The 27097-nt window shown below is 49.7% G+C and overlaps 5 protein-coding genes across 5 annotated transcripts; 2 read left to right on the top strand and 3 right to left on the bottom strand.

Moving 5' to 3' along the window:
* Window positions 1–924: 924 nt before the first annotated feature.
* ASPBRDRAFT_139522 (uncharacterized protein) lies at window positions 925–1403 on the top strand (the record flags this gene model as incomplete). Its single annotated transcript, XM_067619103.1, has 2 exons — window positions 925–1093; window positions 1156–1403. The coding sequence occupies 2 exons, from the start codon at window positions 925–927 to the stop codon at window positions 1401–1403; spliced, it is 417 nt and encodes a 138-aa protein (XP_067472981.1).
* A 2517-nt stretch (window positions 1404–3920) lies between these two features.
* On the bottom strand, window positions 3921–5987 carry ASPBRDRAFT_489104 (uncharacterized protein). Its single transcript, XM_067626188.1, has 2 exons — window positions 4489–5987; window positions 3921–4419 (listed from the first exon to the last, which is right to left on the bottom strand). Coding segments are annotated over exons 1-2 (1206 nt in total). The 5' UTR covers window positions 5693–5987; the 3' UTR covers window positions 3921–4417.
* Window positions 5988–7524: 1537 nt separating this feature from the next.
* On the top strand, window positions 7525–12472 carry ASPBRDRAFT_79660 (uncharacterized protein). The gene is made up of 2 exons (XM_067629473.1): window positions 7525–8647; window positions 8712–12472. Exons 1-2 carry the CDS (start codon window positions 7687–7689, stop codon window positions 11981–11983), a joined length of 4233 nt encoding a protein of 1410 aa, XP_067472979.1. The 5' UTR covers window positions 7525–7686; the 3' UTR covers window positions 11984–12472.
* Window positions 12473–15327: 2855 nt separating this feature from the next.
* ASPBRDRAFT_79658 (DUF3638 and DUF3645 domain-containing protein) lies at window positions 15328–23230 on the bottom strand (the record flags this gene model as incomplete). Its single annotated transcript, XM_067629472.1, has 4 exons — window positions 15328–16655; window positions 16712–17078; window positions 17120–22078; window positions 22169–23230. The coding sequence occupies 4 exons, from the start codon at window positions 23228–23230 to the stop codon at window positions 15328–15330; spliced, it is 7716 nt and encodes a 2571-aa protein (XP_067472978.1).
* A 613-nt stretch (window positions 23231–23843) lies between these two features.
* On the bottom strand, window positions 23844–25867 carry ASPBRDRAFT_164775 (cytochrome P450). Its single transcript, XM_067619544.1, has 2 exons — window positions 24649–25867; window positions 23844–24600 (listed from the first exon to the last, which is right to left on the bottom strand). The coding sequence occupies exons 1-2, from the start codon at window positions 25777–25779 to the stop codon at window positions 24259–24261; spliced, it is 1473 nt and encodes a 490-aa protein (XP_067472977.1). The 5' UTR covers window positions 25780–25867; the 3' UTR covers window positions 23844–24258.
* Between the last annotated feature and the right edge of the window lie 1230 nt (window positions 25868–27097).

Raw genomic sequence — 27097 nt, 5'->3', positions numbered from 1 at the left:
GGGGGAAAGAGGCGGGGCAGCAAATGGCTGGTTGACAAACCGTCAAACGAGCGTCACGTGACCGGCCACGTCGGCCCCACACTCATGCTACTAGTACATTATGTCTTTGCAACTGTGGCCAGGTAGAATCGGTACGAGGAGCAGGTCTTCGCTCCGTGCTTCCTGACCTATCACATCACATTCCGTGTTGTTCGCAACAGAGCTGCTTGTACGCGCTAATGCGGATGTGATGTGACGATGTCAGATGCTGCATGATTCCTGAGGCTCCTGTATTCCCTTCACAGATTGACTAGAATTGGTTGCTGACGCATCACTTTCTGCTTGTTCTCCGGCGGTAAAGGTCCTGGCGTAGTGGCCCAGTAGTGTGCTTAATGTGTTCCACTTCCCCCGGCAGGTGCCCCCGACCATTGGCTGGAGGCTGGAGGCGGTAAGCCGTGAGGTTCTGGGCTGGAAGGATAACTCATTAGCGTACTACGCAACGTGCGCTATTACACATCGAGCTTAGCGCACTGTCCAGATGCCCTACGAACCATTATGATTCGCGCCCCATCTTGTCTAGAGCAGCTCAGTTACAGTCTCATGCGAAACTCGGATAGAAGAAGATCCTGTCAGATACTGCAGCATGTGTCCAGTCCTCCACTATGCCCAGAAGTCCTTTCAGCCTTCTGAATTCTACGAGTATCCTCTCATATCCATGCGGGATGACACTCAGTCCCACACTTAGACGTCAAGCGTTGTGTGTCTGTTCGGTATCCCCAACTTGTCCTTTAAAAGAGGCCAAGCCGGTTACAGGGCTACCGGGTCAGCTATTAAATACATCCGTACCTGAACAACCGTGGTATTTGCATCTAATCGGCTTTGCACCTTCTATGTATTCCCCTTTTCTGTGCTCGCCCGATTCAACCGCAACCTTAGAGCTCAGCAATGAATGCTGTCGTTATCCCTAGAGATAGAAGAGTGTATCGACCATCACTTCTACCGAATCACGGTTCTAGTGGTCGTTTGCGGTTCATAGCCAGCCTGGACACCGCATCGAGTGACACTAAAACAGCAAGGCAGGCATACAGCGACCGTTTCCTCGACCCAAGGCCTGGTGAGTTTATACCGTACACTGTTCCCTGATTTGACTGCAGGAATATGCTCACATGCGGTCAGACAAATGTCGAACACTGCCACAGATTTCGAGTGCCTCAGGGCCAGTATCTGGGACGCCAAAACATGTGGAGTGCAATCCATCGTTCGATATATATGTTCGCACGCCCGGCACATCCTGCTTATTCAAAAGCGCTCTTGACCACGCATCAAGGCTGGAGTGCTTCGTGATCACAAGACTGGTATCGAAGTACACACACACACAATTCATTAACGCCCGGCGGCTCAGCCGAAAGGGCAACCATCACTGATCTATCAACACAGGTTCTAATGTACATCTGCTGTATCTCCTTGGAGCCCATACATAGATCCTTTCAGTATATGTCCTCTCAGCTGTCAATATCGTAGGATCCCTGTGGGTTAGTAGTTTTGTTAATAGACTGGCTTGAAGGCGCTTCTTCAAGTGTTCAACATCCTATCCTCGGCAGTTGAAGCGCGTCTACCATTCTTGGCACAAGGTGGTTGGTGTAGGTTAGTTGGGGGAAGGGTGTCGTTGTCTTGGTTGACATGGTTAGACGGCGTCGAGTCGGCCCGTGGCGATTGCAACTCGTATTGAGGCTCGTGCTGCCTCCAAATTCGGTGTCCATTGCTGATCGTCGGAAGGTGATTTGCCGCCCAAGCAGAGGGAGAGATTGCCGCGGTGAGTTCGAGTACATTGTAGCAGTGCGATCCGTTGCGTAGTCCACTTCCGACATCGGAAGAGAAAATGCTCGACGGTTTCTTTTGCTTGTCCGCATGCACACTGGTCTGTCTGCGCGACATTGATCCGGTAGAGATACCCATTTAATCTTGCCATGCCGGTTCGGAGTTGAGCCAGCACGGTCGCTTCTTTCCACGATAATCCATCATACAGCTGTCGGGTGTGCTTTCCTGGAAGTGCGGCATCCACTCGTTTGACGTGTCTCCCTACGTCCTCTGGCAAGACTTTCGTGGTGACTGCTTGGGATCGTGCAAGATTCAATGTTGTTGACTTCATTCTGGAGACCTGTGCTTGTGGGATAGCGTCCTCGTGGGTTGCGGCTCTGGCCTGCTCCTTAGCTAGGCCCAGCAGTTTGTTGTCTTCGCTGGCAGGGACCCAAAGAATCTTGATATGGTTTCCTTTTCTCCGCAGTCTGTTCATCAGCTTGCTGTTTTGTCTGCCTCGAAAGTCGCGCCGCTCCTTTTCTCCCAGTCAAGTGCTTCATTGATAATTGCTTCAATACCTTCCCGATTACTCTGCGCAGTCGGTCCGGTCACCCACGCGGTAAAATCATCTACGAACGCAATCGCACCTCCCTGGCTGTCGATTTGTCGTTGTACGAGGTCTGCGTTGAAGAAGAGGAATAGGATTGGGGATAGTGGCGAGCCCTGCGGCAGTCCAGCCTGTGGAAGGCTTTGGATCTCAGACAATTGCCCATTGATTTGGATGGTCGCCGTTCGTTCCGAGCAGAACGCCTCAACCCACCGGAGCAGATCCTCCGGTATGCCTCGCGCTTTCATCCTTTGAAGCAACCGTTCTTTGCACACTCCGTTGTAGGCGCCCTTGACATCGAAGCTGATTAAGCTCACGACCCGTCGGCCGCGCCACGCCGCGTAGATTTGCTCTTGCAGGAGTACGAGTGCTTGTTCCGCGGACCGCTGCTTTCGGGCGCCGAAGTGGCTGGTCGGGAGCAAACCATAAGTCTCCACCGCATGTGAGATCCTTTCTGCTACCACGGATTCCAGTATCTTGCCCAGCGTCGCGAGGAGTGAAATTGGTCTCCATGCTTTGGCAATGGTGTAGTTCTCTTTATTCGGCTTTTTAAGCGGTATGATCTTCGCATGTCTCCACTGTCTTGGCAACGTGCCTTCTTCCAGCGATGCCTGGAAGAGATCCAGGACTCTGTACTTGACCGTAGGCCAAGTCATCTTCCAGACTATTGCTGGCAGACCGTCTTCGCCAGGTGCCTTCCAAGATTTTGCCGCCATCAGCTGTCGTTCGATCTCTTCCATCGTAATGGCAGGCATCTCGACTGGCGCTCTTTGTGGTCGAGTCCCTTCATCGTCAATATTGTCCGGCAGGGGCGGGAAGAATTTGGCCAGCAATTCTTCTGCCTGCTCCTTGTGATCGGTGGTGGTGGTCCCATCCGCTCTGAGGAGCTGCGGGATCTTCCCGAACGCTGCGTCTTCTCCCGATTTCAGGTATCTAGCGGCTTTCCATATGTTATCATTGTCGGCAAGGAATTGGTTCCAGTGCGTTTTCTTCTGTTGCCGGATGGCATCATGATATTGTTTTGCCGCGCCTTGGGCCATCGTCTCCAGGTAGGGTGCTTTTTGTCCCGCCCGTCGCTCGGAGCGGGCGTGATTTCTCCAATATGTGTGTATTTGACGGAGCTGTGTCAAATCAGCGGTCTACCACCGCTTCGCGTGTGGTGATGGTTTCGACTTTGGTGTTAACACATGCACCGCTTCCGAGACCGCCGACATGAGCCGGTCGGTTTTCTGCTGCACTGTACCCTCCGACGGAGTGGCGGCAAGAGTGTTCGCTAACCTGGCATTGATCTCTTTCCATGGAGCGTTTTTCAGCAGAAGTCGTCCCTGAAACTTTGGGAGCGACCAGGGGGCATCAAATACAGTCTCAATAGCGCAGTGATCCGAGCCGTGCTCCGTCCCGAGTATGGCACACTTAATCACGGAGTCTGTTAGGTTTTCCGAGGCTAGGACTAGGTCGATGGTCGACTCGTAGTCCCCGCTGTGTCCTCCGCTATGCCATGTCTTTGTGCCTCGTTTGAGGAGACTGCTGAGAACACATTCATTCATGAGATCGATGATTGGATCTGCTTCACCTTGTCTTCTCAATGATACGTCGTCTCCTCCCCAAAGTTGATCATGTCGGTTAAAGTCTCCCATAATCAAAATCTCCACCACCGCGCCTGTGACTCGTCGTACTTTCGTGATCGCGTTGAGTAGATGATTGCACGCATCGTCCAGAGCTGAGGAATTGGCCCCTTCCACGTAAACGGATGCCATGAAAATCAGTCGCTCGGGGAGCCGGATAATTGCTGCCGTGAGATCCGGAGACTCTATCGGCACTTGTTCCGCCTCGATTTCTTTGTTAATCCAGAGCATGCTTCGAATTGCCCACCTGCCTTCCCTCCAGGTAGAGAGGACCATCTTCGTCCATTTGTGGTGTCCCATCGGGGTGGTCAAGAGCCGGCCTTGAATCCTCCTTGCTTGGGGTTCCTGAACCGCTAACGCCACCGCGTTCTGAGTCTCTTCATCATTCATTAAGCTCTCGTGCACCGCATCCTGTTTTCGCACATTCAGTTGAATAACTCGGAGAGTCTTATTCATGATGTGATGGGTAGAGCTTCCTACAGTTTTTGCTGTACGATTCGTGAGGGCATCCGCATGGAATGCACTTTGGAATCATTTGGTTGCAGCTACTATGGTGGTGGCCCTCCGCGGCACATTTGGCACATTTCTGCGCGTTCTTGCACTGGAACGCCTTATGCCCAATCTCTTGGCAATTGTAGCATTGCATCGGTCGGGGTCGGTATTCAAAGGTGCTGGTCACGCCGGATTCTCCCCCAGCGTGAAAGAACCCGTCGGCCAGGAGCCTCCGTGCATCACTGCCTTTGGTCAGATAGACGACCATTGACCCATAGGCCTTCGCATTCTCCTTTCTGCTGAGCCATGCAATCTTAGCGATGGAAGCTTCGTTCTCTTCGCCAAAGGCTGCCGCAGCTCCTGCTCGGATGTCACCGTTTTCATCAAGCACTGCAGTTCTGTTGACGCTGTCGACTTTGATCGGGTACAGTTCATCACGAAGCACCCGGGCGCCTGCGCCGACCTTGGTTTCCGCCACCTTCTTAACCAACTGGTGTTCAGCCTCATCTCGGCAAGCAATTCTGATCCGGTTGGTGTTCTTCGGGTCCACCGTGACAGCGCGGCACCGCCAGCTCGTGTAGTTCTCCATTGCCCAGATCTCGGTCTCAACTGCCGTCCTAATTGGACCTGCTGATGGTCTCTCATTGTCAGTATCTGCCATCTTCGAAGTGTCTATCGTGCAATATAACGTATCGGTGAAGCTAGTCGGTGTCGTGTTCCACGATGAGAGAGTCCGTATATTGCTCGGTTGGCTGGTTGTTGGGGGGGGGGGGTACGGGCAACATCTGCATAGGACGGGGATCCCGCAGGATTGGATTTCGCGAAGGATCTCTTCGTGGCTGTTTTGAGCGCATGACTCGGGGTGGGGTTGCGGTGTCGGGGGTCGATTTGCCAGGGTCTGTAATTCATGTCGAAACTCTGCGAGGGCAGTGCCAAATTCTTCTTTGATTCTCTGGAGCTCCTCCTTGTGTGATTCATCTCGTCGTTCGATTTCTCTTCTGAGCTTAACAATCGCTTTCACAAGTTTGGAGGCGTCTGAGTCCTCGCTCTCCGTCGAGGAGTCGTCCGAAGTCGCCGCTTCACGTTGGGCGACTGGCTTGCCCTTGTTCTTTTTCTTCCGCTGGGAGCGCGTGTTTCTTTGCTCAGTATCGACCTCTTGCTCTTGAGCATAGTGGGCCGGTGGTCTTGTCATGCGCTTCGGCCTCACCCCAATCGCGGTGGCGAGTTTTCGTGTTCGTCACGGTCGGGCGGTTCAGGGGTTCGCGTCTCGGCCCGTCCCGACATTTTTCCTCCCCAAATTCAAGAGACAGCCACAACAACTCCTTCTAGGATGTATAGGATTTCCGGATCTGGAGGAGCTTCCGAGAAAAATCCACCACTGGTGATTTTGCCAGAGTAGAATCACCGTCGTATCGAAGTGTATCGAAGTACAGGAACATTCGAAATCGGCTTCCGCTCCGAACACTCTTTAATTGTTTCGCAGCCCCACTTCTAGTTCTTTAGCGCCTTGGCAGTACTAGTGGTGTTTTGTATGATACGAGCACTGTATATTTCTGGAACTTTCGGTTTCTTACAGTGACATAGCAGTATGATACAGGTAACTAATCGCATCAGTCATCTCCTGCACCACACCATTTCTCACATCTTTCCGCAGCAAATGAGCAGCTGTTCATGTGTTCCAAATGGCCCCGAGTCTAGCAGCATCTCAGCTTGAGCTCATTCGCGGCATGATTCTAAGCAGATCATTGACTACCGCTCAAATGGCCGACGTGGCTGGTTGCAATGAGCGCAGCATTCGATACATGCGTTCGAACCTGCGATTTTTCGGCAGTGTCAGAGCACCTCCGAACAAAGCCGGCCGACCACGAACAGTGGCCCACCTATGATAGACGCCCTTTGCGAGCATCTTCTCACGAAGCCGGATCTGTATCTAGACGAATGGCGACTTTCTTATGGGATGAATTTGAGATTGTAGCGACAACCGCCGTTATAGGAGGGCACTTATACCAGTCGGATGGTCAAAGAAAGCAGCCCGTCGGATTTCTGGAGACCATAATGCGGACTTACGGAACTGCTATCTTCACAGTCTGTCTGAATTTCGTTCGTACCGCCATGTTCATATCGATGAGGCGGGATGCGACAAGCGGGTTAGATTCCGGCGAACAGCATAGTCCCCCATTGGGATAACACCGGTGCAAATCTCTCGGTTTCATCGCGAACGGTGATATCAAGTACTCCCAGCGTATGCCCAGCATAGTGTTATGCTTGCCTGTAAATTCCAGGGAACTAGTGATGCATTGATATTCGAAAATTTGTGGAGCAGCTGCTTCATCATTGCGAGGTAGCCGGAACCCAAACCTGTGCTGATAATGGACGATGCATCGTTTCATCATACCGAGCGTGTGGGACAGAATTGTAGTAACGCCAGGGTGAAGTTGCTGTACCTGCCTCCATACTCACCGGACCTCAATCCCATTGAGGAAATGTTTGCAGAGTTCGTTCATTAAGCGCAACTGGAAGGTATATGAGGATGACCCAGAGCTGATATTCGATGCAATACTAAAATGGTTCATTGACATTGTGGGCGCCAGAAAACAGAACGCGGAAGGTCATTTCCGACATGTTGGGATTATTACTCTTCAAATTACGGCCTTTGAGCTTGACGGAACCAACCGTAATGATCCGGCGTCCCGCTTGTCGATCTAGTAAGCTTCGATGACTCGATGACTAATCTCGAGAAACCAAATTCCTACGTGTCAAACGTTGTGACGCATCTAGTTCCAATTAAGGTGTAGTTAGCTACGCCCTCACGAGAGCTCCCAGAACTTAATTGTACCTAAGACTTTAGGTTTTTGTGATGTTGAAAAGCAAACTAGTTTCCGCGGCTTGTTGATAGGATTCTGGGAAGATCATGTTATAGTTAACTAATTAAGTACCTGGTGTTGTTGCTTATTAATACACACCATTTACTCCTTTGGCTTTTTATATGTTCTCAAGACCAGGATTGGCCCTTTAACCGCGACAGCCTCACAGTTACACGTGTCAGATGACCCCTCCAATTCAAACCTCAGATTTGGATCTTGGAATATTTAACTCTGCAATTTTATTGCCTACTCTATCTTCTTCCGACCCAAAACTACCTGATCATTTCATGGAGAAGTTTCACTTTTCTGTGTGCTAGATAATATGACCTTCGCGCACAACGACTATATGGTTGCCTGGATCTGCGCCTTGTCGCTAGAACTGGCGGCGGCAAAGGCCATTCTTGATGAGGTTCATCCTCCACTTTCCCAGCCCGCATCCGATCACAATGTCTACACACTTGGGAGGATTGGCAGCCACAATGTGATAGTGGCCTGTCTGCCTGGTGGTGTCTATGGGACAATATCCGCTACAGCTGTGGCGTCCCATATGGTTTCTACCTTTCGAAATATCCGATTCGGCTTGATGGTGGGTATTGGGGGTGGAGTCCCGAGCCAGAGTGCTGACATTCGCCTTGGTGATGTTGTGGTCAGCATGCCGACTGCCACTTCGGGTGGCGTTATACAATTTGACTACGGCAAGACACTGCGCGGCGGACACTTCCAGCACACTGGCTTGCTTAATAAACCTCCTCCAGTCTTGTTGAAGGCCATTTCTCAATTAAAGAGTGATTATATGACCGGGAAAAGGCTGATCGGTGATATACTGAATGATACACTGCACAACAGTGAAGAGTTAAAGGAACAGTTTTCGCGGCCGAAAGCCGACTGGCTATTTTCGCCAACATACGATCATGATAATAGCAAATACAACTGTTTGGCATGTGATCAAACCCAGTTAGTGAACCGACCTGAGCGGAGAACTGATGACCCTTGTATTCATTATGGCTTGATCGCTTCTGGAGATCAGGTCATGAAAGATGCTAAGACTCGAGATTTCATTGCTCGGGACCTAGACATACTCTGTTTCGAAATGGAGGCTGCTGGGCTCATGGACGAACTTCCATCACTAGTTATTCGCGGCATCTGTGACTACTGTGATTCGCATAAGAATAAACGATGGCAAGGATATGCCGCCCTAACTGCTGCTGCCTATGCCAAAGCTCTCTTGTCAGTTGTACCGGTCACTCTTTCCAGGGAAAGAGACTTGTGTAACAGTGAGAAAGGTGAGAGAATCCGGGCATATCAAGTCAAATATTACCACTAGTATTCTTGACTGATTGTAAACAGAATGCCTTAGGTCACTTAGTTTCCGCGAACAAGAGTATAGGTACAACGACATTCATCCGGCAATGCACACTTGCGCTTGGCTCTTTGAAGACCCACAATATAAAGCATGGTTGAACAGCCGACAAGGGCTTCTGTGGATCAAAGGGAATCCTGGGGCTGGTAAATCCGTTCTTATGAAATTCGCTGTCCAGTCAATGGCCGATAAAAACGCTGGGAAGCTTGTATCCTTTTTCATCCACGGTCGACGGACAACTCTGCAGAGAACGCCGCTGGGGCTCTTCAGAGCACTATTGAATGCTATGCTATGTTCTTTTCCGGACTACCTCTGCCAGCTCACACAATCGTTTGTAGACCGGGAGAAGCGGTATGGTTCCTACGAAGAAGGTAGATGGACCTGGCCGGAAGAAGAACTTCGCAAGCTTGTATCGCAGATCCTAACAGAGGGGACAAAGAACAGTCCGGTCATCGTCTTTATTGACGCACTTGATGAATGTGGGAAGGATTCTGCCAGAACCTTACTGACATACTTCAAAGATCTTATGGAGGCAGTCAAGTGCAAAGGTGGACAGGCAAAAATATGTCTTTCTTCCAGACATTATCCAATCCTGGGTCATCACATGATCCCATCCATCTGCATGGAACAACAAAATACTAACGATATACAACGCGTCGTTGGTGGTATGCTGAAAGAAATTGAAGCAGAGGAAGATCGCAAGTATTTTGAAAGTGAAGTTTTGTCGAAAGCTCGAGGAGGATTTCAATGGGCAGTCCTTGTCTGTAACAGGGTGATTGAAGAGAACATTACTGGCACCAAGAGAGAAGACCTGCGCAGCAAGTTGGCTGACATCCCCGAAGCTCTTGACGGGCTATACTCTAGAATTTTAAATGATGTGCATGAAAGCGACAGACAGCAGATGGTCAAGCTGTTCCAATGGATTCTATTTGCTAAGAGACCCCTGTCTGCTCACGAGCTTCGGGATGCACTTTCTATTGATATAGACATGGAACCTGGAACGCAGCTCAGAAGTCACAGCAGCTGGTCTGATACCGTGACTAAATTTGAGGTTCACGTGAGACATCTCTCCAAAGGATTGGTAGGATTTCAATCGCGTGAAATATGGGAACAATATGAACCTGGGGAGGAAGATTCTGATCGGGAAGCTCAGTTTATACACCAGTCAGTGGCTGACTTTCTGCTCAATAAATTCCTCAGCAGTATTATGTGTGACCCGCATCTCTCTCAGTCCGTCGTTGGAGCTGGTCATTTTCAATTATCAAGAGCTTGTCTCAGATACATCACACATGATGAAGTCCTGGAAGGTGCTCAGCGACTATCCCGTAGCAAATTCTTCCAGACATTCCAGTTGATACCATACGCTGTACGGTTTTTGTTTCAGCACATCAAGGAGGTGGAACAACAAAATATCCCTCAATCCGATCTCCTCGCCCTCCTTCACTGGGGTCAAAAGTCAACCTTACAAAAATTAGCAAATTTATGGAGAGTCTCTGATCCTGATAATGTCTATACGCCCCGAGGTTGGCCATTCATCCAGGCGACGGCGTTCCATGTCCTGATTACATTTGCGTCGAAAAGCGCTTTTGACGATCTGTTGCAGAATGATGGGGTGGAGGTTGATGGTAGAGATATTGATGGGAACACACCCCTCCTTCTCGCTATAAAAAGAGGCCATCAGGATATGGCGGTGGCACTTTTAAATCGTTCCATAGAATGGCAGCTGCACCAGAAGGAGGTAGCTGTGAGTGCCATCATTTATGGAACAAGCACAAAGCGGGATAGGTACTACTTCATGGACGTTAATGCTCGGGACAATGAGAATAACACAGCGTTGAGTGTTGCCATGGAAGAAAATGCCCTAGATGTGATGGTGAAATTGATTGAGGGAGGAGCGAGTCTTAACATTCAGGATAGCTCTGGTTGGACACCACTCACCTGGGCATCAGAAGGAGGACATGAAGGAGTAGCCAAGCTACTCCTTGAGCAGGGAGCGGATCCTAATGCTCAGGATAGCTCAGGTCAGATACCACTCTTTAAAGCATTAGAAGGAGGGCATGAAGCAGTAGCCAAGCTACTTCTTGAGTGGGGAGCGGATCCTAATGCTCTGGATAGCTCAGGTCACACACCACTTATCTGGGCATCAGGAAAAGGACATGAAGCAGTAGCCAAGCTATTACTTGAGTGGGAAGCAGATCCTAATATTCAGAATAGGTCAGGTTGGACACCACTCACGTGGGCATCAGATGGAGGACATGAAGTAGTAGTTAAGCTACTTCTTGAGCAGGGTGCAGATTCTAATATTCAAGATAGCTCAGGCTGGACACCACTTTCTAGAGCATTACAAGGAGGGCATGAAGCAGTAGCCAAGCTACTTCTTGACAAGGGTGCAGATCCTACTACTCAGGATAGCTCAGGCTGGACACCACTCATCTGGACATTAGAAGGAGGGCATGAAGCAGTAGCCAAGTTACTCCTTGAGCAGGGAGCAGATCCTAACACTCAGGATAGCTCAGGCTGGACACCACTTACCTGGGCATCAGAAAGAGGGCATGAAGCAGTAGCCAAGCTACTTCTTGAGCAGGGAGCGGATCCTAATACTCTGGATAACTCAGGTCGGACACCACTCTCCAGGGTATCATGGAGAGGATATGAAGCATTAGCCAAGCTACTCCTTGAGCAGGAAGCGGATCCTAATACTAAGGATAATTCAGATCAGACACCACTTATCTGTGCATCAGAGAGAGGGCATGAAGCAGTAGCCAAGCTACTTCTTGAGCAGGGAGCGGATTCTAACATTCAGGATAGATCAGGCTGGACACCACTCACCTGGGCATTAGAAGAAGGGCATGAAGCAGTAGTTAAGCTACTCCTTGACCAGGGTGCAGATCCTAATACTCAGGATAATTTTGGTTGGACACCACTCTCCAGGGCATCAGGGGTGGGACATGAAGCAGTAGTCCAGCTACTCCTTGAGCAGGGTGCAGATCCTAATATTCAGGATAACTTTGGTTGGACACCACTCACCTGGGCATCAGGGGGGGGACATGAAGCTGTAGCCAAGCTACTCCTTAAGCAGGGAGCGGATCCTAATACTCAGGATAACTCAGATCGGACACCACTCACCTGGGCATTAGAAGGAGAGCATGAAGCAGTAGCCAAGCTACTTCTTCAATATAGGGCAGATCCTAACTCAGGATATGACCTGTCAGACGTCAATCTCAGGGGTATGAGAAAACGCCCAACTCACAATGAATAATGGCCGAACTTTGTACCCTTCACAACGTTGCTGGCGCGAGGTGCTGTTTCCCAGGCGAAGATACAGCGCCTTGTAATATCTCTCGATTGTCTAAATCAAGGTCTTATTACAATCAAGTCGCATGCTCTATAATCGCAATTGGGTGGGTGAAAGCATGGATTTACTTGCCTGTATTCGGTTGAGCAGAACAGAACTGTCGCTTTAGTTGTCATTGAATGGATGGTGGATGTATACATGGAAAAGCCAGGGAAAGGTTAATAATGCCTCCTGTCTTACGTAACAGTGTGCAGAGCTCCGCTGCAACCTGTTGTGTCCAGAACACCCAAATACCATATCCTCTTCCAAATTCTCAATGACTGGGAAACAGCAGTAGATTCTCTCCACATTCTCTCCACCATGGTATAATAAATGCAACATACTCGCCTTTTCCTTCCTTGCCTCTCCTTATCTCTACTATAGCGAAGATCCTTCTAAAAGGTGGGTCTGGATGGCTGCTGTGTATATAGACATCGTCTTCAATATTTGATAGTGGCCGAAAATTCTAGTAGATTCGTTATCCTTGGTAAAGTGGATACGTAATAAAAAAATTATATGACATGATGCTGGAGGATGAACGATACCACTGTTCGTTATGTTCCTGTAACTCGCTTTACCGGGACTGGTTAGTGTACGGGGTGCACTCTTGGCAGTGGGGCCTTGAGAAAACAGAACAGTAACACAGGCGGAAGGCGATTTTGAATCTTACAGTATCTCCAGCGGACATTTACATCTAATTTGTATATTTTCACGAGCTATACAGTAATACTTATTCCCCTGCAGATCCTCATTTTCCGGCATCGCCCAATCATGACGGTTCGTCGGTGACGGTATTTTTTCTTTCTTTTCTTGCTGGTACTTGTCTTAGATGAATCCAGGCGAGAGTATAGCGCAACCTACTGACACTCCAACGGACCGTGACAACGGACCAACTTCTCGAGCTTGTCAGACATATTGGTCTCCAACAAGGCCAAAAGCCTGAAGTATCTTTCATGCTAACTTTTTCCTGAAAGATCTGCAGGACATGATCCTGCACACACTCCGCATACTGGACAACCTCTACAAGGGACAGTATGCAACAAGTCCAGATGCTTCCACCGCCATAGCAATTGCGACCCAGCTGCGCCGTTCGGTCGACTAACTCAGGATGAGAAAGTACAAGTGTAGCTTACGATGGAAGGAAGTTTTCTAGGCAATAGGTCGTTTCTAGAGTCATTCCGCTGGCGGGGGGCCAAGTATTGACGACGCACTTTCTTCGCAACGCAGAAGGTTGTTCCTGAAACGGAACTATCTCCATATATCCTGTATCGTAAAGGGAATATTGTGTGCACGGCTTTCCCTTTTGATAAGCAACTACGTCTTTCATTCTCTCAGGGAAGAGACATCGATGATAGATGGATGCCGTAGAGTCGGTTCTCTTAAAAGAGTGGTGACATAGGGAGGTGACAGTCTTCTGGACGTTCAGTGTTATTCTAGAATTGAACTGCATCTCTTTTGATGACGGATTGTAGGTGTTTTCATGCAAGCAGCTCTTGCAAACCTCCCAGATTGATGTATTTTCGTTGCCGCCTATAAAGCAAAATGTCATGTATGTACTAACTCCCACATGTCCCATTCTAATTGCAACTTGCGATCCGTCCAAGGCCAGTGTTGCATGACAGTTTCAACACAGTTCAGCTTGGAATGGAGTAGATGAAGGAAACTAGAGTCAGTGTTAGTACTGCATAAGCCCATCAAGCTGAGTTGAATGTCATGAAGAAGGATGTACCTTTTTTTTTTTTTTTTCTTTTTGGTGGGCCTGGACCGCATATTGTTGAGAGGCTGGCCCAAGATAGCCGTTGCATTAAGCTGCAATCCTGGAGTGGCCATAGTGTGTGGTAATGTCAAGAGACCATCCCACCAGACTCTCAGTACTTGAGTCGTGCTTTCCCAGCATGTAGCTGGATGCTGACCATGAACAGATTCTGCGTTACTTTTCTGGTGAGGCCAGCCCGCAGAGAATGTCTATGCATCGTTTTAAACAATGTATGCAACGTAGAGTGTGGCACGGAAAGACTGCGCGTATTCTGGAATGTGGTTGTGATTCGCCCCACCTTTCACCGAGAGATTCTTGATGGAAGGAAATGTGTAGATGGGCCCAGCCATTTGCCATCTGCTGGCCACGACGACCGAAGGCTCAGATCAAGACCTGCTAGTTCAGCAGTGGTCTACAAACTGAGGCCCCTTATGTGGTAGTGGCTGGCTTGTAAGGTATAGTTTCTTTTTTTATGGACGTCTTCTTGCTATATGACGCCTGGGTCTCCGTTCTATGGATATAGCCGTTTTATGAGCGCCTTCATAGGTCTATCTAACGTAGAGAGTTTAGCATGAGCGAATGCCGGTGTGGAGGAATCCTGGTGGCAAAGCAGAAGGGCGGACCTGCCGCTCGTGGCTTCACACCTTATTGTCTCATCTTGGCATTGGTGAATAAACGGGTGAGCAGGTTGGAACCTCCACCCGCTTGAGGTTCCGTAGGCCAGAACTATTGAAAATTACGGTAGCTGAATTGTGCAGCAGGGATGGGAAATGGATATATATATATGAAGCATACCATTCTGTAATTATAACGCCTAATAAGTTAACCACTAAGGAAGTCATTCCATTCTCATTCAACAGGCGAGGCCTATACCCAGACTCGCCCACGTAAACAGGATGACGTGAACCAAAATTCGAGATATTATGATTGGAGGCATTGAGAAGTCTACATTGCATTTTCTTGCTTTTGTTTGGCTACTTCCTTTGACCGACCTTCCTGTTGAAGCGCGCAAGGAATTTTCCATACTGCTGCCATTGTCCCATTTCCACCTCACTATATATAAATATGAAATTCTCCATCGCCTCGACTATCTCAACGCCCCGCCCTCCTATTCCTCACCCCTCTACAACTAACGTCAAGGACCCCGGAAACCATATGGCGCAAGTCAATCGTGATCCTTGTTGCATCATTATTCGCCGGGCTCAAACCACCATCCTCTCTACATCGCCATTGCAGTCTAGCCAAGTGCCAAGTGAGATAGGATCCGTGAAAGGCCTCACGAATAGGCTCATAACGAGGGAACAAAACGGATATATTATCGGGAAGGGACTCGAGAGCATTGCCATTTAAAACCTCTACGACAAGAGGAATCTAGAACTACATTACTACATTGAGAGGAAGCTGATCAGGTCCAGCTAGAAGCCAAGCGCCAGTCACCCGGAACACAAAGAAGACTGTTCCGGCATCAAAAATCATTTCCTGCCGTCCCATCATGCTGTTCGCTCGAGACATCTCATCGGACATTTCGAAGGCTCAGCTTCATGGTCCGAGCTCTGCCATTGAAATCTTGGAAGTCCGCCATGAGTAATAGTTTTCCGTCTAGGATCTTCCCAAGGTGGGTCTTGTCAATTTCCTGCCCGTCCTTCCGTATCTGTGACATGAACACCTTGAGAAACCTGAGGGGGCTTTGGGTGAACTTGGCTCCTGCCTGCTGATTCTCCACGATGAACCCATCCGCGGCGACAGCCAAGCCCCCTGGTGCGGCAGTAAACGCAACTCCCAGAAAGCGGCATATCTCACAATACTCGTTGTACGACGAAATATAGAGCTGGCCCGCAAAGAGGTTCAGTTGAATGCGTAGGCTCTCAGGGACTCGCAGGGGCCTTGTGCTTAAATTTTTCGGAATCGTGTACAGATCGAGCCTATCGATAGGATACGAACTCTGGTTCTGCCGAGGTGCGTATAGATGCAGCGTTACTGCGCTAGACCCGCGAATGTCAGCATGAAGCTTGTTCGCTTCATACGGGCTGATGATCACCATGTGCCCTACGGGCCTTCCGTCCTCGGAGGGATGGCCGGTGCTCATCAGGACCCATTCCACCGCACGCTGATAACTATCCCGAGCAGATAATTTAGGCAGTCGGACTGTTCTCGCAAAATCAATGGTGACAAGGAGCTCTGATGGGAACTGGGCCACATCCAGGTATCTTGCCGCTGATGTATCTTTTAACACCATAAAAGCTGGTTTCACGGCGGCGGATGATGCATCCAGGTGTCCAGTGGCCACGAACGAGAGTATATCAGGATGCACAGAATGCGGTTCCGGTTCGGCAGGAGCCGGACGTTGAACTTGTCTTTCCTGCTCAATCTCTGGTGCTAGTTCTCGCTCCTGCTCTTCCTGGAGTTGCGCTGCAGAGAACTTCATAGTTGCAAACTCACGGCATCGGTCCAGTATGCGCCGCGAGTCCGCATCGTCAGGGCATTGGGAGGAAAGAGAAAGGACATTATTACAACCGGGACTATACCGCTGTTCAAGGGACTGGGATTCCGGTTCCAGAAAACCCTCTGCCTGAGATGTTGATATCGAGGTTTGCCCGTCCTGTCGCAAGACCAGCCACTGACGGGCCTGGGCCTGATATCGGTTTCCCTGCACTGCCCACAAAGGTATGCTGCGTTGCATATCGTCCCAGGTCTCTGAAATTGCCCAGCGAAGCACGTCTGCTACGGTAAGATCAGATTCGTGGGTCCTCCCACAGAGGGTCAGAGTTCTGAACTTGATCTCTTCCGGTATGCAAAACACGACCGATTGTCCTTTCCCTAATTTTCTCATCCTCATGCATGCTGTGAATAGCTGTTAGTGTGAAGTGCATCTGACCGTTCCAGCGGGGGTCCCTGACCTTGAACCAGCTTGTCTTTTGTGATATTCGGTCCCAGCGTCACCGCCGCCCGGTAATTTAGGGGTAGCTTCAGATCAATCCCTCTCGTGTGTGCTTCGTCAAGGAACACAAGGCATTGATCGAGGTGCCTTTTGAAAGGTGACGTCTGCAGCGGTTCGACGAGTCCGGTCCGATCTACCACGGCAATATCGTCGTCGTCGTTGATAAAGACCACAGCCTGCGTTCGACCATCATCACTGACCATCTCCAACCAGGTCTTCGCAACATCCAGGTTACTCAGCTCTAATATGCGAGCTCCAACGTCCAGAATCACGCGTACGGGTGAACCCAGTTCCGCCACCATATCCAGAAGGACCTGCGCATCTGACTTGGACAGGTCATCTCGGGTCGGAGAAGATATTCGAGAACTAACGCATTGGTGTGGTTCTGGTCAGGTAGATCCAGCTGCTCCACACTGAGCGGAAGGGTGACGCGGGAATCATTGGTCCCGCTAAAGCCGACGGTGGGATGGCACTTGACCTCACCGATATCCCATCCGGACGAAGATAATTTACTCGGAAACTCCCTTAGGCCTTTGGCGAAAATAGTATGAGCCAGGAAGTAATCGATGGCTCCCTTCGCGAACCGAAGACAGGGGAAAATGCATTCCACGCAAAGGAGCCGGTCCTGGAGATTAACACCCACCAATTGACGATAAGCAGGGGGGAGAGTCGGGGCATCATCGACCCATATCTGATACTCCGCGTCAGCTTGATCCGATCCGACCAGATGGTCGAATGCTCGAAAAAGGTCCTCGTCGCGGAGTCCCTCATAGTAATAGCTCAGGCACGTCAGCACAATGACAACATCGGGGTGACTGAATTCCGCCCGTGGTGCCGGATTATCCTTGGCACGATACGGAACCGCCAGCCTTGTGGGGGGTTGTCGGGAGCGATCAAGTCCGTAGTTGACTCTCCAGCGTCTTTGTCCCAGGCAGAATGCCAGAACGTTGCCAGCCAGCAGACCCCGGAGTAGTAGCAGAGGATCCCTCGTGCTGTCGGCCCATAAGCCAGACGCATCTGGGTTTTCCACTGCAGCAATCTCCGGTTGTAACGGGCTAGGGCTAAGACAATAAGCGATAGCCGCGAGTCGTTTTGCTTCTGGCTGCCGTGAAATCGGCAGTTTGTCAATGCCGTTGTGGAAAATATGATCCGCAATTCGTTCAAAGAGCTGATGCACGGCATCCGCTCGGTGCAACCTTATCCTAGGGAAACTTCCTGGATGCGGCTCCTCCACCTCAATTGACCGCGGGAACTGCATCTTGATAACCGGAGCATATTTCCTCACCAGGCCGAGCATATCTTGGATTAAAGTCCACCTCTGTGGACTGAGCTCCAACGAACGCTGGGTCCCCATCGTGTAGATCAGCTCGAACTTCACACTGAAGTTCTCATCGCTTTCATCCACCACGTCTCGCGAGGAGATCCTGAAGAAATCCAGGATTCGAAGAAGACATACACCAACCGCCTCTCTCACTGTGATGAAGCACTCTAGACACATCAGCTTCAGGGATAGGAGGTGCTCGGGCTGAACGAGGAGCACTCCGCCCTCCGCCATGCAGTCGTGGCACATCCATTCAATCTCTTCCGCCTCAGGTTCACCGATCCGCAACGAGCGTGACACGGGGAGATGAAACACCCGCCGTCCTAAAAGGCCCCCCAGCTTTGAAACGAGCATCTGAAATATCTGCCGCGACTGGGGCTTAGGGACAATGACGCGAACTAGGCATGAACGGTCTGCGAGCGCGGCTGCCACAATGGGGACGATGACGGAAGACTTGCCCTCGCCCATGTTCAGTTGCATGACGACATTATGTCCGGGCTGCGCATTTCTCATGCGTCGCGCGATCTGTTCCTGGACGTCCCGTATCAGCACCCCACTCTCGATCTCCAGCAGCAATGACTCGGGGAAATCCATTGGGTTCCAGTTCGTGTGACCGGGGTTCTGCAGTTCGCGGGCTAGATCCATGCGATGACCCATCACGTTGACGAGCCTCTTCGCCCGCTGGAGTGCCGTGATGGAACATCCATACGCGACCAAGCATTCCTTCCAGGGCTCAGGCAGGTGATTCCAGCGTTTGCGTGTCAGCTGATGCAGAAGGAGCTGTGATGATACCCTCGGCCAGACGTGGATATTGGCAAACGTTCCCAGGATCTTGCGCTTCGTGTGTGATCCGGGACGTACCTCTCCTGTCATCGTATTTGACAGCATCATCCTCGACATGATTGAGCGGCTGATCTTCTCATAGTGCTCTTGACAGCGATGGAAATGATGGGATATGACGGTCTCAAGAACGTCGTCGTCGGGCAAGCGATGATCCATATGCTGGATACCCTGCAAGAATGCCATACTGGCCCGCAGTCCCTCGATGTACTGCTGTTGAAATTGAGATCGCGCTTGTGATTCGAGGGTATCGACTAAGCTTGAAAGATGTAGATTTTGATCAGGAGTAGTGCCACTGCCCGACCAAGGGGGTAGAGTGGGTGGTTCCATTTTCACCGCCGGTGGTGGACCAAGAGACCCGTCCACTATGTCATCCACGGAGATGAAAGCACGCCGTCGGTCTGGGGGGCGTTCCCAGCACCGGCAGAGACATGGTGGGATTGTGATGGGTTGGATCTTTTGGGCGGTGTAAACGGCTGCAATCCTATCAAGATACTGCCTCAGCTCTCGGTTATCGAACCAAGTTGACATTGCTGCCTTTGAAACTTGCATCGCTTTTTGTGTGTCAAAATAATCTGCGAATGGCGGCTCTTCATCAGATATGGGACGTGAGGGGCATCGGGTCGGCCACTGTCTCTGTAGGCCGGCCATGAAATGACCCAGTGCCTGTTTCCGCTTTGTCTTTCTCAGCTTCGCCACGCGCGCATGAAACGTGCTATACGATTCCGCTGGGCCGGGCGAGAGGCCATCTTCGGGGGTCACGCTCCGGCTTGCTGAATGGATCCGAGTCTTCAGTTCGGCGACGTTCAACCCGGAACCTTCTTGTGGCCGGTATAAACCCTGTGCTGGTAAGGTCATCGAGGCCATACCGGGTACAATGTACAGCGCAGCAAGAACGTGCAAGACAATCATGTCTATCTTCTTGAAGAATGCCAACGTCGACAACCACATCATTACCGCATATCTGTTTGGCCGAGCCGTCTCCGAGCAGAGAAGCCAATGGATACTGCACCACTGACTGGAAACAAACTCGCCGGTCTCCGTGAGCCACATCGCATCGTACTTGATCCGCGTTGCGTCGATCGAAGAACTGGCTCCGTGCATTGTGCTGGACTTGGTAAGAAACTTCCAAAAGACGTGCAGCCAAGGAGTCAAGCGTGACGTCCTCGGCAGATGGGATATCTTCGTAGAGCAGAGAGTGAACACTCGCGAACAGCGTTCTGACCGGTAGTTCCGGCCCAGTCCTTCATACAGACAGTCCTCCGCGTCCGTGTGGTTCTCAGCGCCGAAACCAGAGATCCGGAAGATCGAGGAGCGAATGCGATCCCGCTGCAGGAGGTCTGCATTCAATGAAGGTAGTGACGGCTCCGTCCCCTGTGGAGCGGCGTTGAATATTCTCATTTGATGGTGTTGACCAAGTATAGCAGCTACCTGGCCGTGGAATTCGTTATGTTGAGCCAAACAACCTAGGATGGGATCCCATCGAACACTCTGCATTAGACGCTCGTTGGCAGGGCAATATCTCCTCTGTGGTGTGAGATGCGCAAGCTTTTCTAGAATCGTGATATTTTCCGGCTGTAGTTGATTGAAAGACCGCATCGATGCTGAGCGAAGGATAGACAGAGACTGTTCGGTCCCTGTGTGTTTGGTCAAGGGGTCAGGGATGCAGAATGACGTGACTGCATGCAGATAGCACAGTACCAGTTTACTCTGCAGAGTCCCGTTGTCCGTTAAGCAGCCGATGTCACCGTTTATGAGATAAACATGCACGCTGGTTGCTGCCTGCCAACCGACCTTGACGGTGACGTGGTCACCGTCTTGCTCCCATGTTATCTGACCTTCCGGGATCAGAACCCTCCGATTATGAGTTTTTCGGTCCAGCAAAACGAGCTTGTTACGCAGGCCGATCAGAGTGCCCACCGACTGATCAGGATCGACGACCATTCCCCGGTACTGGCGAGACTCAATTGACGGTTGACCAGATCGCAGATTAAAGCCCAGCCGAAGGCGGGGAATTTCGACCTCCACCATGTCAGATTCGTGGTGGAGCTTGTAGTGCAGTTTGGAGGCCTTTTCGATGGGTTGGAAGACATCAAACAATGATCTCGCTGTCTCGCTCCCCATACTAATCAACAAAACATTTCCCTGAGTGAGCTGCCAGTTCTTTCCCAGCCGGGTGCGCTGCAATCGCCAGTGAGAAGCCGGTGATGGCTTCCATGGCTCGTGAACAGGACGAAACTCGATATACTCGCAATTGGTTTCGTACCAATGGGCGTATCCCTCCACAAAGGCATCCGGTAAAGCAGCCGCGAGAAGCCTTGGAGATACGAATTCCCAGACTCTACTCCCATCCACGGCTCGAATGCGTAGATCGAATCCACTCTGCTCGGGGATGCTCTGTTTTCCGAGGTAGATCGTCTGGCCCATATGCAGTCTCTGGGCGGAGTATTCCAAACCTGAAAGGTCGCTGGGCATCACTTCAACCAAGGAATGCCCAAACAGGGATCGATATGTTTTATGGCGCTCGAACTCCGAGGGCAACGGCGCCAGGGGACGGCCATTGATGAGCAGCTGACCAGTGAGAAGGTTAACGTACACCACGACGCCGCTGGTACCACCGAGTTCACCCATCATCTGGGCGTGCAGGCAACATTGAGTGCCACTCGAGGCTGCTGTCCAAGGAGATCCCGGTCGGTACGCCGCCCAAGTCCGCTGGATCGCTCGGTCGAGAGCGGTAGTGCGGCCATGGACAGTGTTGTTTGCGAGAATGCGGTGTCCCTGAAAAGCTATGTTCTGCCATCGATAGTAGAGAATTGGCAGTAAACAGCTGGATACCCTGTTTAGAAGGCCTTTTCGGTCATGAATGATCATACTGCATTGGATGAAGATGGAGGCATGCAGATCGTTCCGGAGCATTCGCTCCAAGTGGCTGTTCTCGCAATCAAAAGTGCCCACGCACATCAACGCGAGATAAGCGGCGGAGGCAATCAGATTGTTCCTGTGATCATTGCTGTCCGTAGCACCGGTCTTGTCCCCAACAGCCATCACCCAGTTGAAAGAAATCTTCCGGAGGCCATCCAGCTGGGCGATGCATTCCTCCTGAATTTGGACCGATGGGGAGCAGGCCAACACTTTCTGGGTGAGAGCGATCAACACGCTCAGCTCCTCTGCTGATTGCCAGTTTTATTCGATTGTCGCCGCTGTCTTCTTGATCTCTCGCAGTAAAGGAGCTGCAAATGAATCATCATTCAGAACATGATGGCCTTCTCGCAGGATCGGATCCATGAGCGATGGCGGCCCTGCCTGGTGCATGATCTGCAGAGTAAAAAGGCACGTCTCGACGTTATTGAATACCACGGAGGGTGCGGCGAGCTGCCGAAGGATGTTCTGCCACTGGATATGGAAGCCCAATGGCATCGAGCAGAGAGCCTTATACTCCCCCAGTGACATTTCCTCGGGGCAGGTATGCTGCGATGCAATGACCGTATTGGGTGACGGGCCGTCAGGTGCCTCTGCTGGGCGGAAGAGAAACGGCTGCAGAGATGAGCTGGATGGCGGTAACTTGTACGTGCATGCCGTTGCCATCGCATGTGTTTGGACCAGGTCGTCGGTGAAGCAGCGGCGGGCGTTGTCGAAGTATTTGAAATGCAAACCGTTCGCAAGACAAACGTCGCTCTCTGATATATTGATGATGTGGTTCTTTCGCCTCTGAGTTCCTTGGTGGGGTTTAACTTGGGAAAGAAGGCCAATCCTTGGGGAATCAACTACCGTGGTAAAGAACATTGAGAGGCCACTGTAGGTGCCTGGTCGGTACTCAGCTCTAGGCGTTTCTTTCGAAACATACGTGATTCCCAAAACATCAAGCAAAATGAAGGCAGTGAGATCACGCCAGAATGAAAATGGTCTGGGCAGTTTCAACTCGAAGACCTTGGATTCTGCTTCCAAGGGATTGGGAGACAAAGGCCATTCATGAACATCAATTGTGATCTCTTTCGCAGCGTGGTCAACCCTGCATCTCTGGCACGAGGGGCTATGACGACGCTCTGTAAAGAGGAACCGGTTGTCGACTACCTCATCGAAGTAAGTGCATGTAATCTCATCACGCCGAGCACATAAGTCCCTGTACTGCTGATGCTTTCGGTGCAGCTCCACGACTTTGGCGGCCTTCTCGGATCCCGCTCTTTGTTCAATAGTGGCAAGTAGACGTTGGTGTTCAGCGGACTGGTTGAAGTAGCGCACGGAAAAGGAGGAAGGCGTTCCAAAGTCGGTTAGAATATTGGAACCTCGGTACTGGAGGCCCTGGTGACGTTGACGCATCTAGCTTTCCGCGTGTGCCAACCTGGTAAGCTGGGATTGCCGAGGTAACAGGAGAGACTGGAATAGATGTATCGGAATACAAGTCTTATACTGGCGAAGCAGCGGATGAATATGGACGGCGGATTTGTCGCAAGCTATCCAGAGCTCCAGAATGGTGAGAAGCATGGCTGACAATGCCTCGGGATTAGAGGCGTACGATTTGGTAAAACCCTAATAAACCCTAATACACTATATTGACAGTCACGGCATATAAGAAGACGCAGACGATAATATATATAAAAAAAAGTTTTAATATTAGATTCAATGGTATATCTAGGATAGTTAAAGTATAGAATGAATAAGAGTAAAAATAAGAATAAAATTTAGAAAAAAAAATTAGGCTGGAGAGAATGTGTCCATACATATAAATATATATAGATATAGATATTCTTGACTAAGTTTACATATAATTCAAGAAAATGGGTAGTGGAAAACATAACTCTAATAAAAAAAAATTTTTTTATTAAATTACTAATTTTAAATACAATTCCCTACTCCGCCAGTGGAGCTATGCTACTGAGATTCAAGAGGAGATTAAATAAAAGACATAGTTTAAATATATTAAAATTTTAGGCTGAAATCTCAATAAAAAGTAATAGCATTGTACCCCCCTTTTCCGGGAATCTGACCAATTAGGGTGTTTGGGGTTCCCGCACCCTAATAGCATTGCACTGCGATGCCATTACCCCTCTGGTGTAGGCGGTCCTCTGGATCGTATAAGACAGATGTTGAACAGCTTGGGAGGTTGATGCTCCGAACATGCGCCCAGTAGAGTTTCGAGGAAAGACACGGACAGGATCGTAGAAACTTGTGTAGGGAACTAACAATGTTGGTGATCAACTAATTTGTAAGGTGTGTTCAGAAGCGAGTTGAACTATTCAGTTGAGATCATATAGCATTCTGCGATACAACAAAGATCCATCAAACAACTATTCATCATGATTGAAAGGCGCGTTTAACGCCGCCAACAAACATAGGTGACATGAAAATCAATGTACCCGAGCCTTAAGCTTGCACATAAGGGGAGGTTTCGCCCACAGGGTATATGATTTCTGATTATGCCAGTCCCGACTCTCCTCACACAGTTCGATATCGAAGTTCCACAGTAGTCTGGCAAAAATGACACGCATTTCTGCATAGGCCAAGTTCCGACCTATACAGTTCCGTGGACCAACTGAGAACGGTTGCAGAACTTCCCGGTTGTCATGGTAGAACGGTGATGAGGGGTCGTTCTTCAATTGATGTAACCATCGTTCCGGGAGGAATTCCTCAGGTCTGTGGAAGTTGAGAGGCGAACGGTATGCAGCAGACTGGTGAATAGATACTTTGGTCTAAAAGGTATTAGCATCGGATGTTTTAGTATTTAAAGTTTGACTTACCTTTGGAGGGAGCAGATATCCCGAGATCTCCGTAGGTGTTTCTGGTATATATCGCTGCAAGCCGCCCGCAATAGGCGGGTACATACGGAAAGCTTCATTAATACACGCCAGCATGTACGGAAGTTTAGCTGTGGTATTGTTGATAGTAATATCTTCTTCCTTCTCCATGGCAGATCGCACTTCAAATTTGACTTTCTCCATTTCCTTGGGATGTTGGAGTAGCCAGTAGGTCAGCCCTGAGAGAAGTGTGGCTGTAGTTTCACTGCCAGCAATGACAAGGATGCTTGCATTGGCTGCGAGCTCCTCATCCGTCAGCCCATCCTTTTTGCCACGGTAACGGAGCATGGACTGCATGAAGTCCGCTTGACCACGGTCTCTTTGACTGTGTAACCGTTTCTGTACTGTCGTCCAGCTATATTCATCTTGTCTTCTTTTCGCCTCTAGAAGATGTTTTGGTAGGAAGCGCTCTAGAGCGTGGAATACCATTGGATACTCATCCTTGAATCTGGCAAATGCCAAGGCCCGAATGAACTCGAAGATGGTTGAGACCCAGTGATGGTACTCTGAGGCGTCCAGTCCACCGAATGGTTCTCCGAACGCGAGGTCTCCGATCAGATCGAACGTTGTAAGATTGTACCACTTCACCATATCCATGGCTACTTGGGACTCGGCCATGGCGTGCAACTTGCTGATAAGCTTATTGACGTACTTCATGATGAAAGGCTCCTGGGCTTGGAGCCCCTTGGCTGAGAACGCATGGGACATAGCCTTGCGAAATCGAGTATGATCAGAACCATTTGCATTGGCAATATCCTTAGGATTGCCTGCCGATCCTGTTACTTTGGGCAACTGCCGATGCCCGTGGCTGTAGATGTCTTTCCACGCTTGGGTGGTGATGAAGGAGACCTCATTTGGGCTGAAGCGAACGGCCCCACCGTACTGATTGTGGAATGCTCGCATGTCTCTATCCAGCACGCCTCTTATGTGTGAGATATGACGCAAGATGGGAAAGGCCAGCCATAGCTTTGGTCCGGGAACCCGACGGAGGGGATGCAAGAAGATGTTCCAGATGGCCGTGGAAATGATGTATATAAGGTACGATATCACGACGAGAGCCACAGCAGTCGGCATGTTGCATTCAGACAAGTCTGCTTATTTTCATATGATATACATTGCTGAAGGACCTGGGTGTAGATGATCTTATGTCTCCCAACCCCGGTCGCACCTGAACTGCAATCTCTAACACGCTGGCGTCCCGTCGCTATCTAAGCGTGAGTCATACACAGCATGAGTCATACACAGCAGCATAAAGATAGAAGCGGGATAAGTGTCGGAGATTTGTTGCCACTAAGTCTAGGCGATGGGGCGTAGGATGCGGGATAGGGGCCCGATCATCCCACTTGCCCCGACATAAATGAGCTTTGTGTGACTCGGTAAATGTTCCCCATCAATTTGCTTCGTAGACTAGAAAATGAAGTTCCATTTATTTAAGTATTCTTTATATTTTCCCCCTATTTATTATTTCAAAGCCCACACAAATAATACCGGGCGCTGGCAAAAGGCTGCTTGCTTAGTACAGGAACGGCACACCCGCAGCTGAGGACATCGTTTGGACGTTGACCTACAGATAGAGTGGGAAGGCGATCTGCAGGATGTGTTACTATCCGTCCGCGTACCGTGTGATAGCCCAATGGGAGGCACTATCTTATGTTGGGAGCGGGGAATGATAATTCCAGACGAGACCTCGGTGGCCGGAAGCCTGCCCGCAGCGGACAACGGAAGTTCGACTGTTGGTCTACCCAGCATCGCCCTAGACTTTGCATTGAACGGTAAAGGCTGGATGTAAGCCTAGACAGAAAAAAAAAAGAATAATCGGCCTAAAAATGGTTGTATATAAATTACAGATATCATAGTAAAGAGCTATGAAGCTAAGAAGGCCTCTGGGTCAATAGGGCAGCTGTATATCAGGTATTATATTTAAATATTTAGTAAAGTTTCCATACGGACCCATAGTGGCCAGTTAGATATGGTATCTGTCGGCTGGTAATTTCATTTCTTTACTAATCAAATTCTTATTTAATTATGAAAAATCAACAAATCCAGCAGATCCTAAACCAACAGCAGTCTCCATACAAATTGTATGGAATTTCCAATTCAAAAGGAAAAGATTGGCCCAGATTCTTTGCAATCAGTATATTATCATTTTACATGTGAATTCTCGTATTTCTTGATATCATTGTTTCTTTGATCAAGCTGATCATTCACTACTACTACCTACCCCGCTTGACCCCACTTTCTACTCTACTTTCTTTGTTCCTACCCCACTTTCTTTGTTTAATGATCAAAAATCAATGATTCATGATTATGATCTAGATCATCAGTGAATTGATCATAAATAGGGCCTCTTGACCCCTAGCTGATTCTTTTGAAGCAAGCAATCCAGATCATT

This window comes from Aspergillus brasiliensis (genome assembly GCF_001889945.1).
Source record: "Aspergillus brasiliensis CBS 101740 unplaced genomic scaffold ASPBRscaffold_32, whole genome shotgun sequence".
Taxonomy (NCBI): Eukaryota; Fungi; Ascomycota; class Eurotiomycetes; order Eurotiales; family Aspergillaceae; genus Aspergillus; species Aspergillus brasiliensis.
Note: the sequence above shows the minus strand (reverse complement) of the source record. Positions and strands in the feature narration are given on the sequence as shown.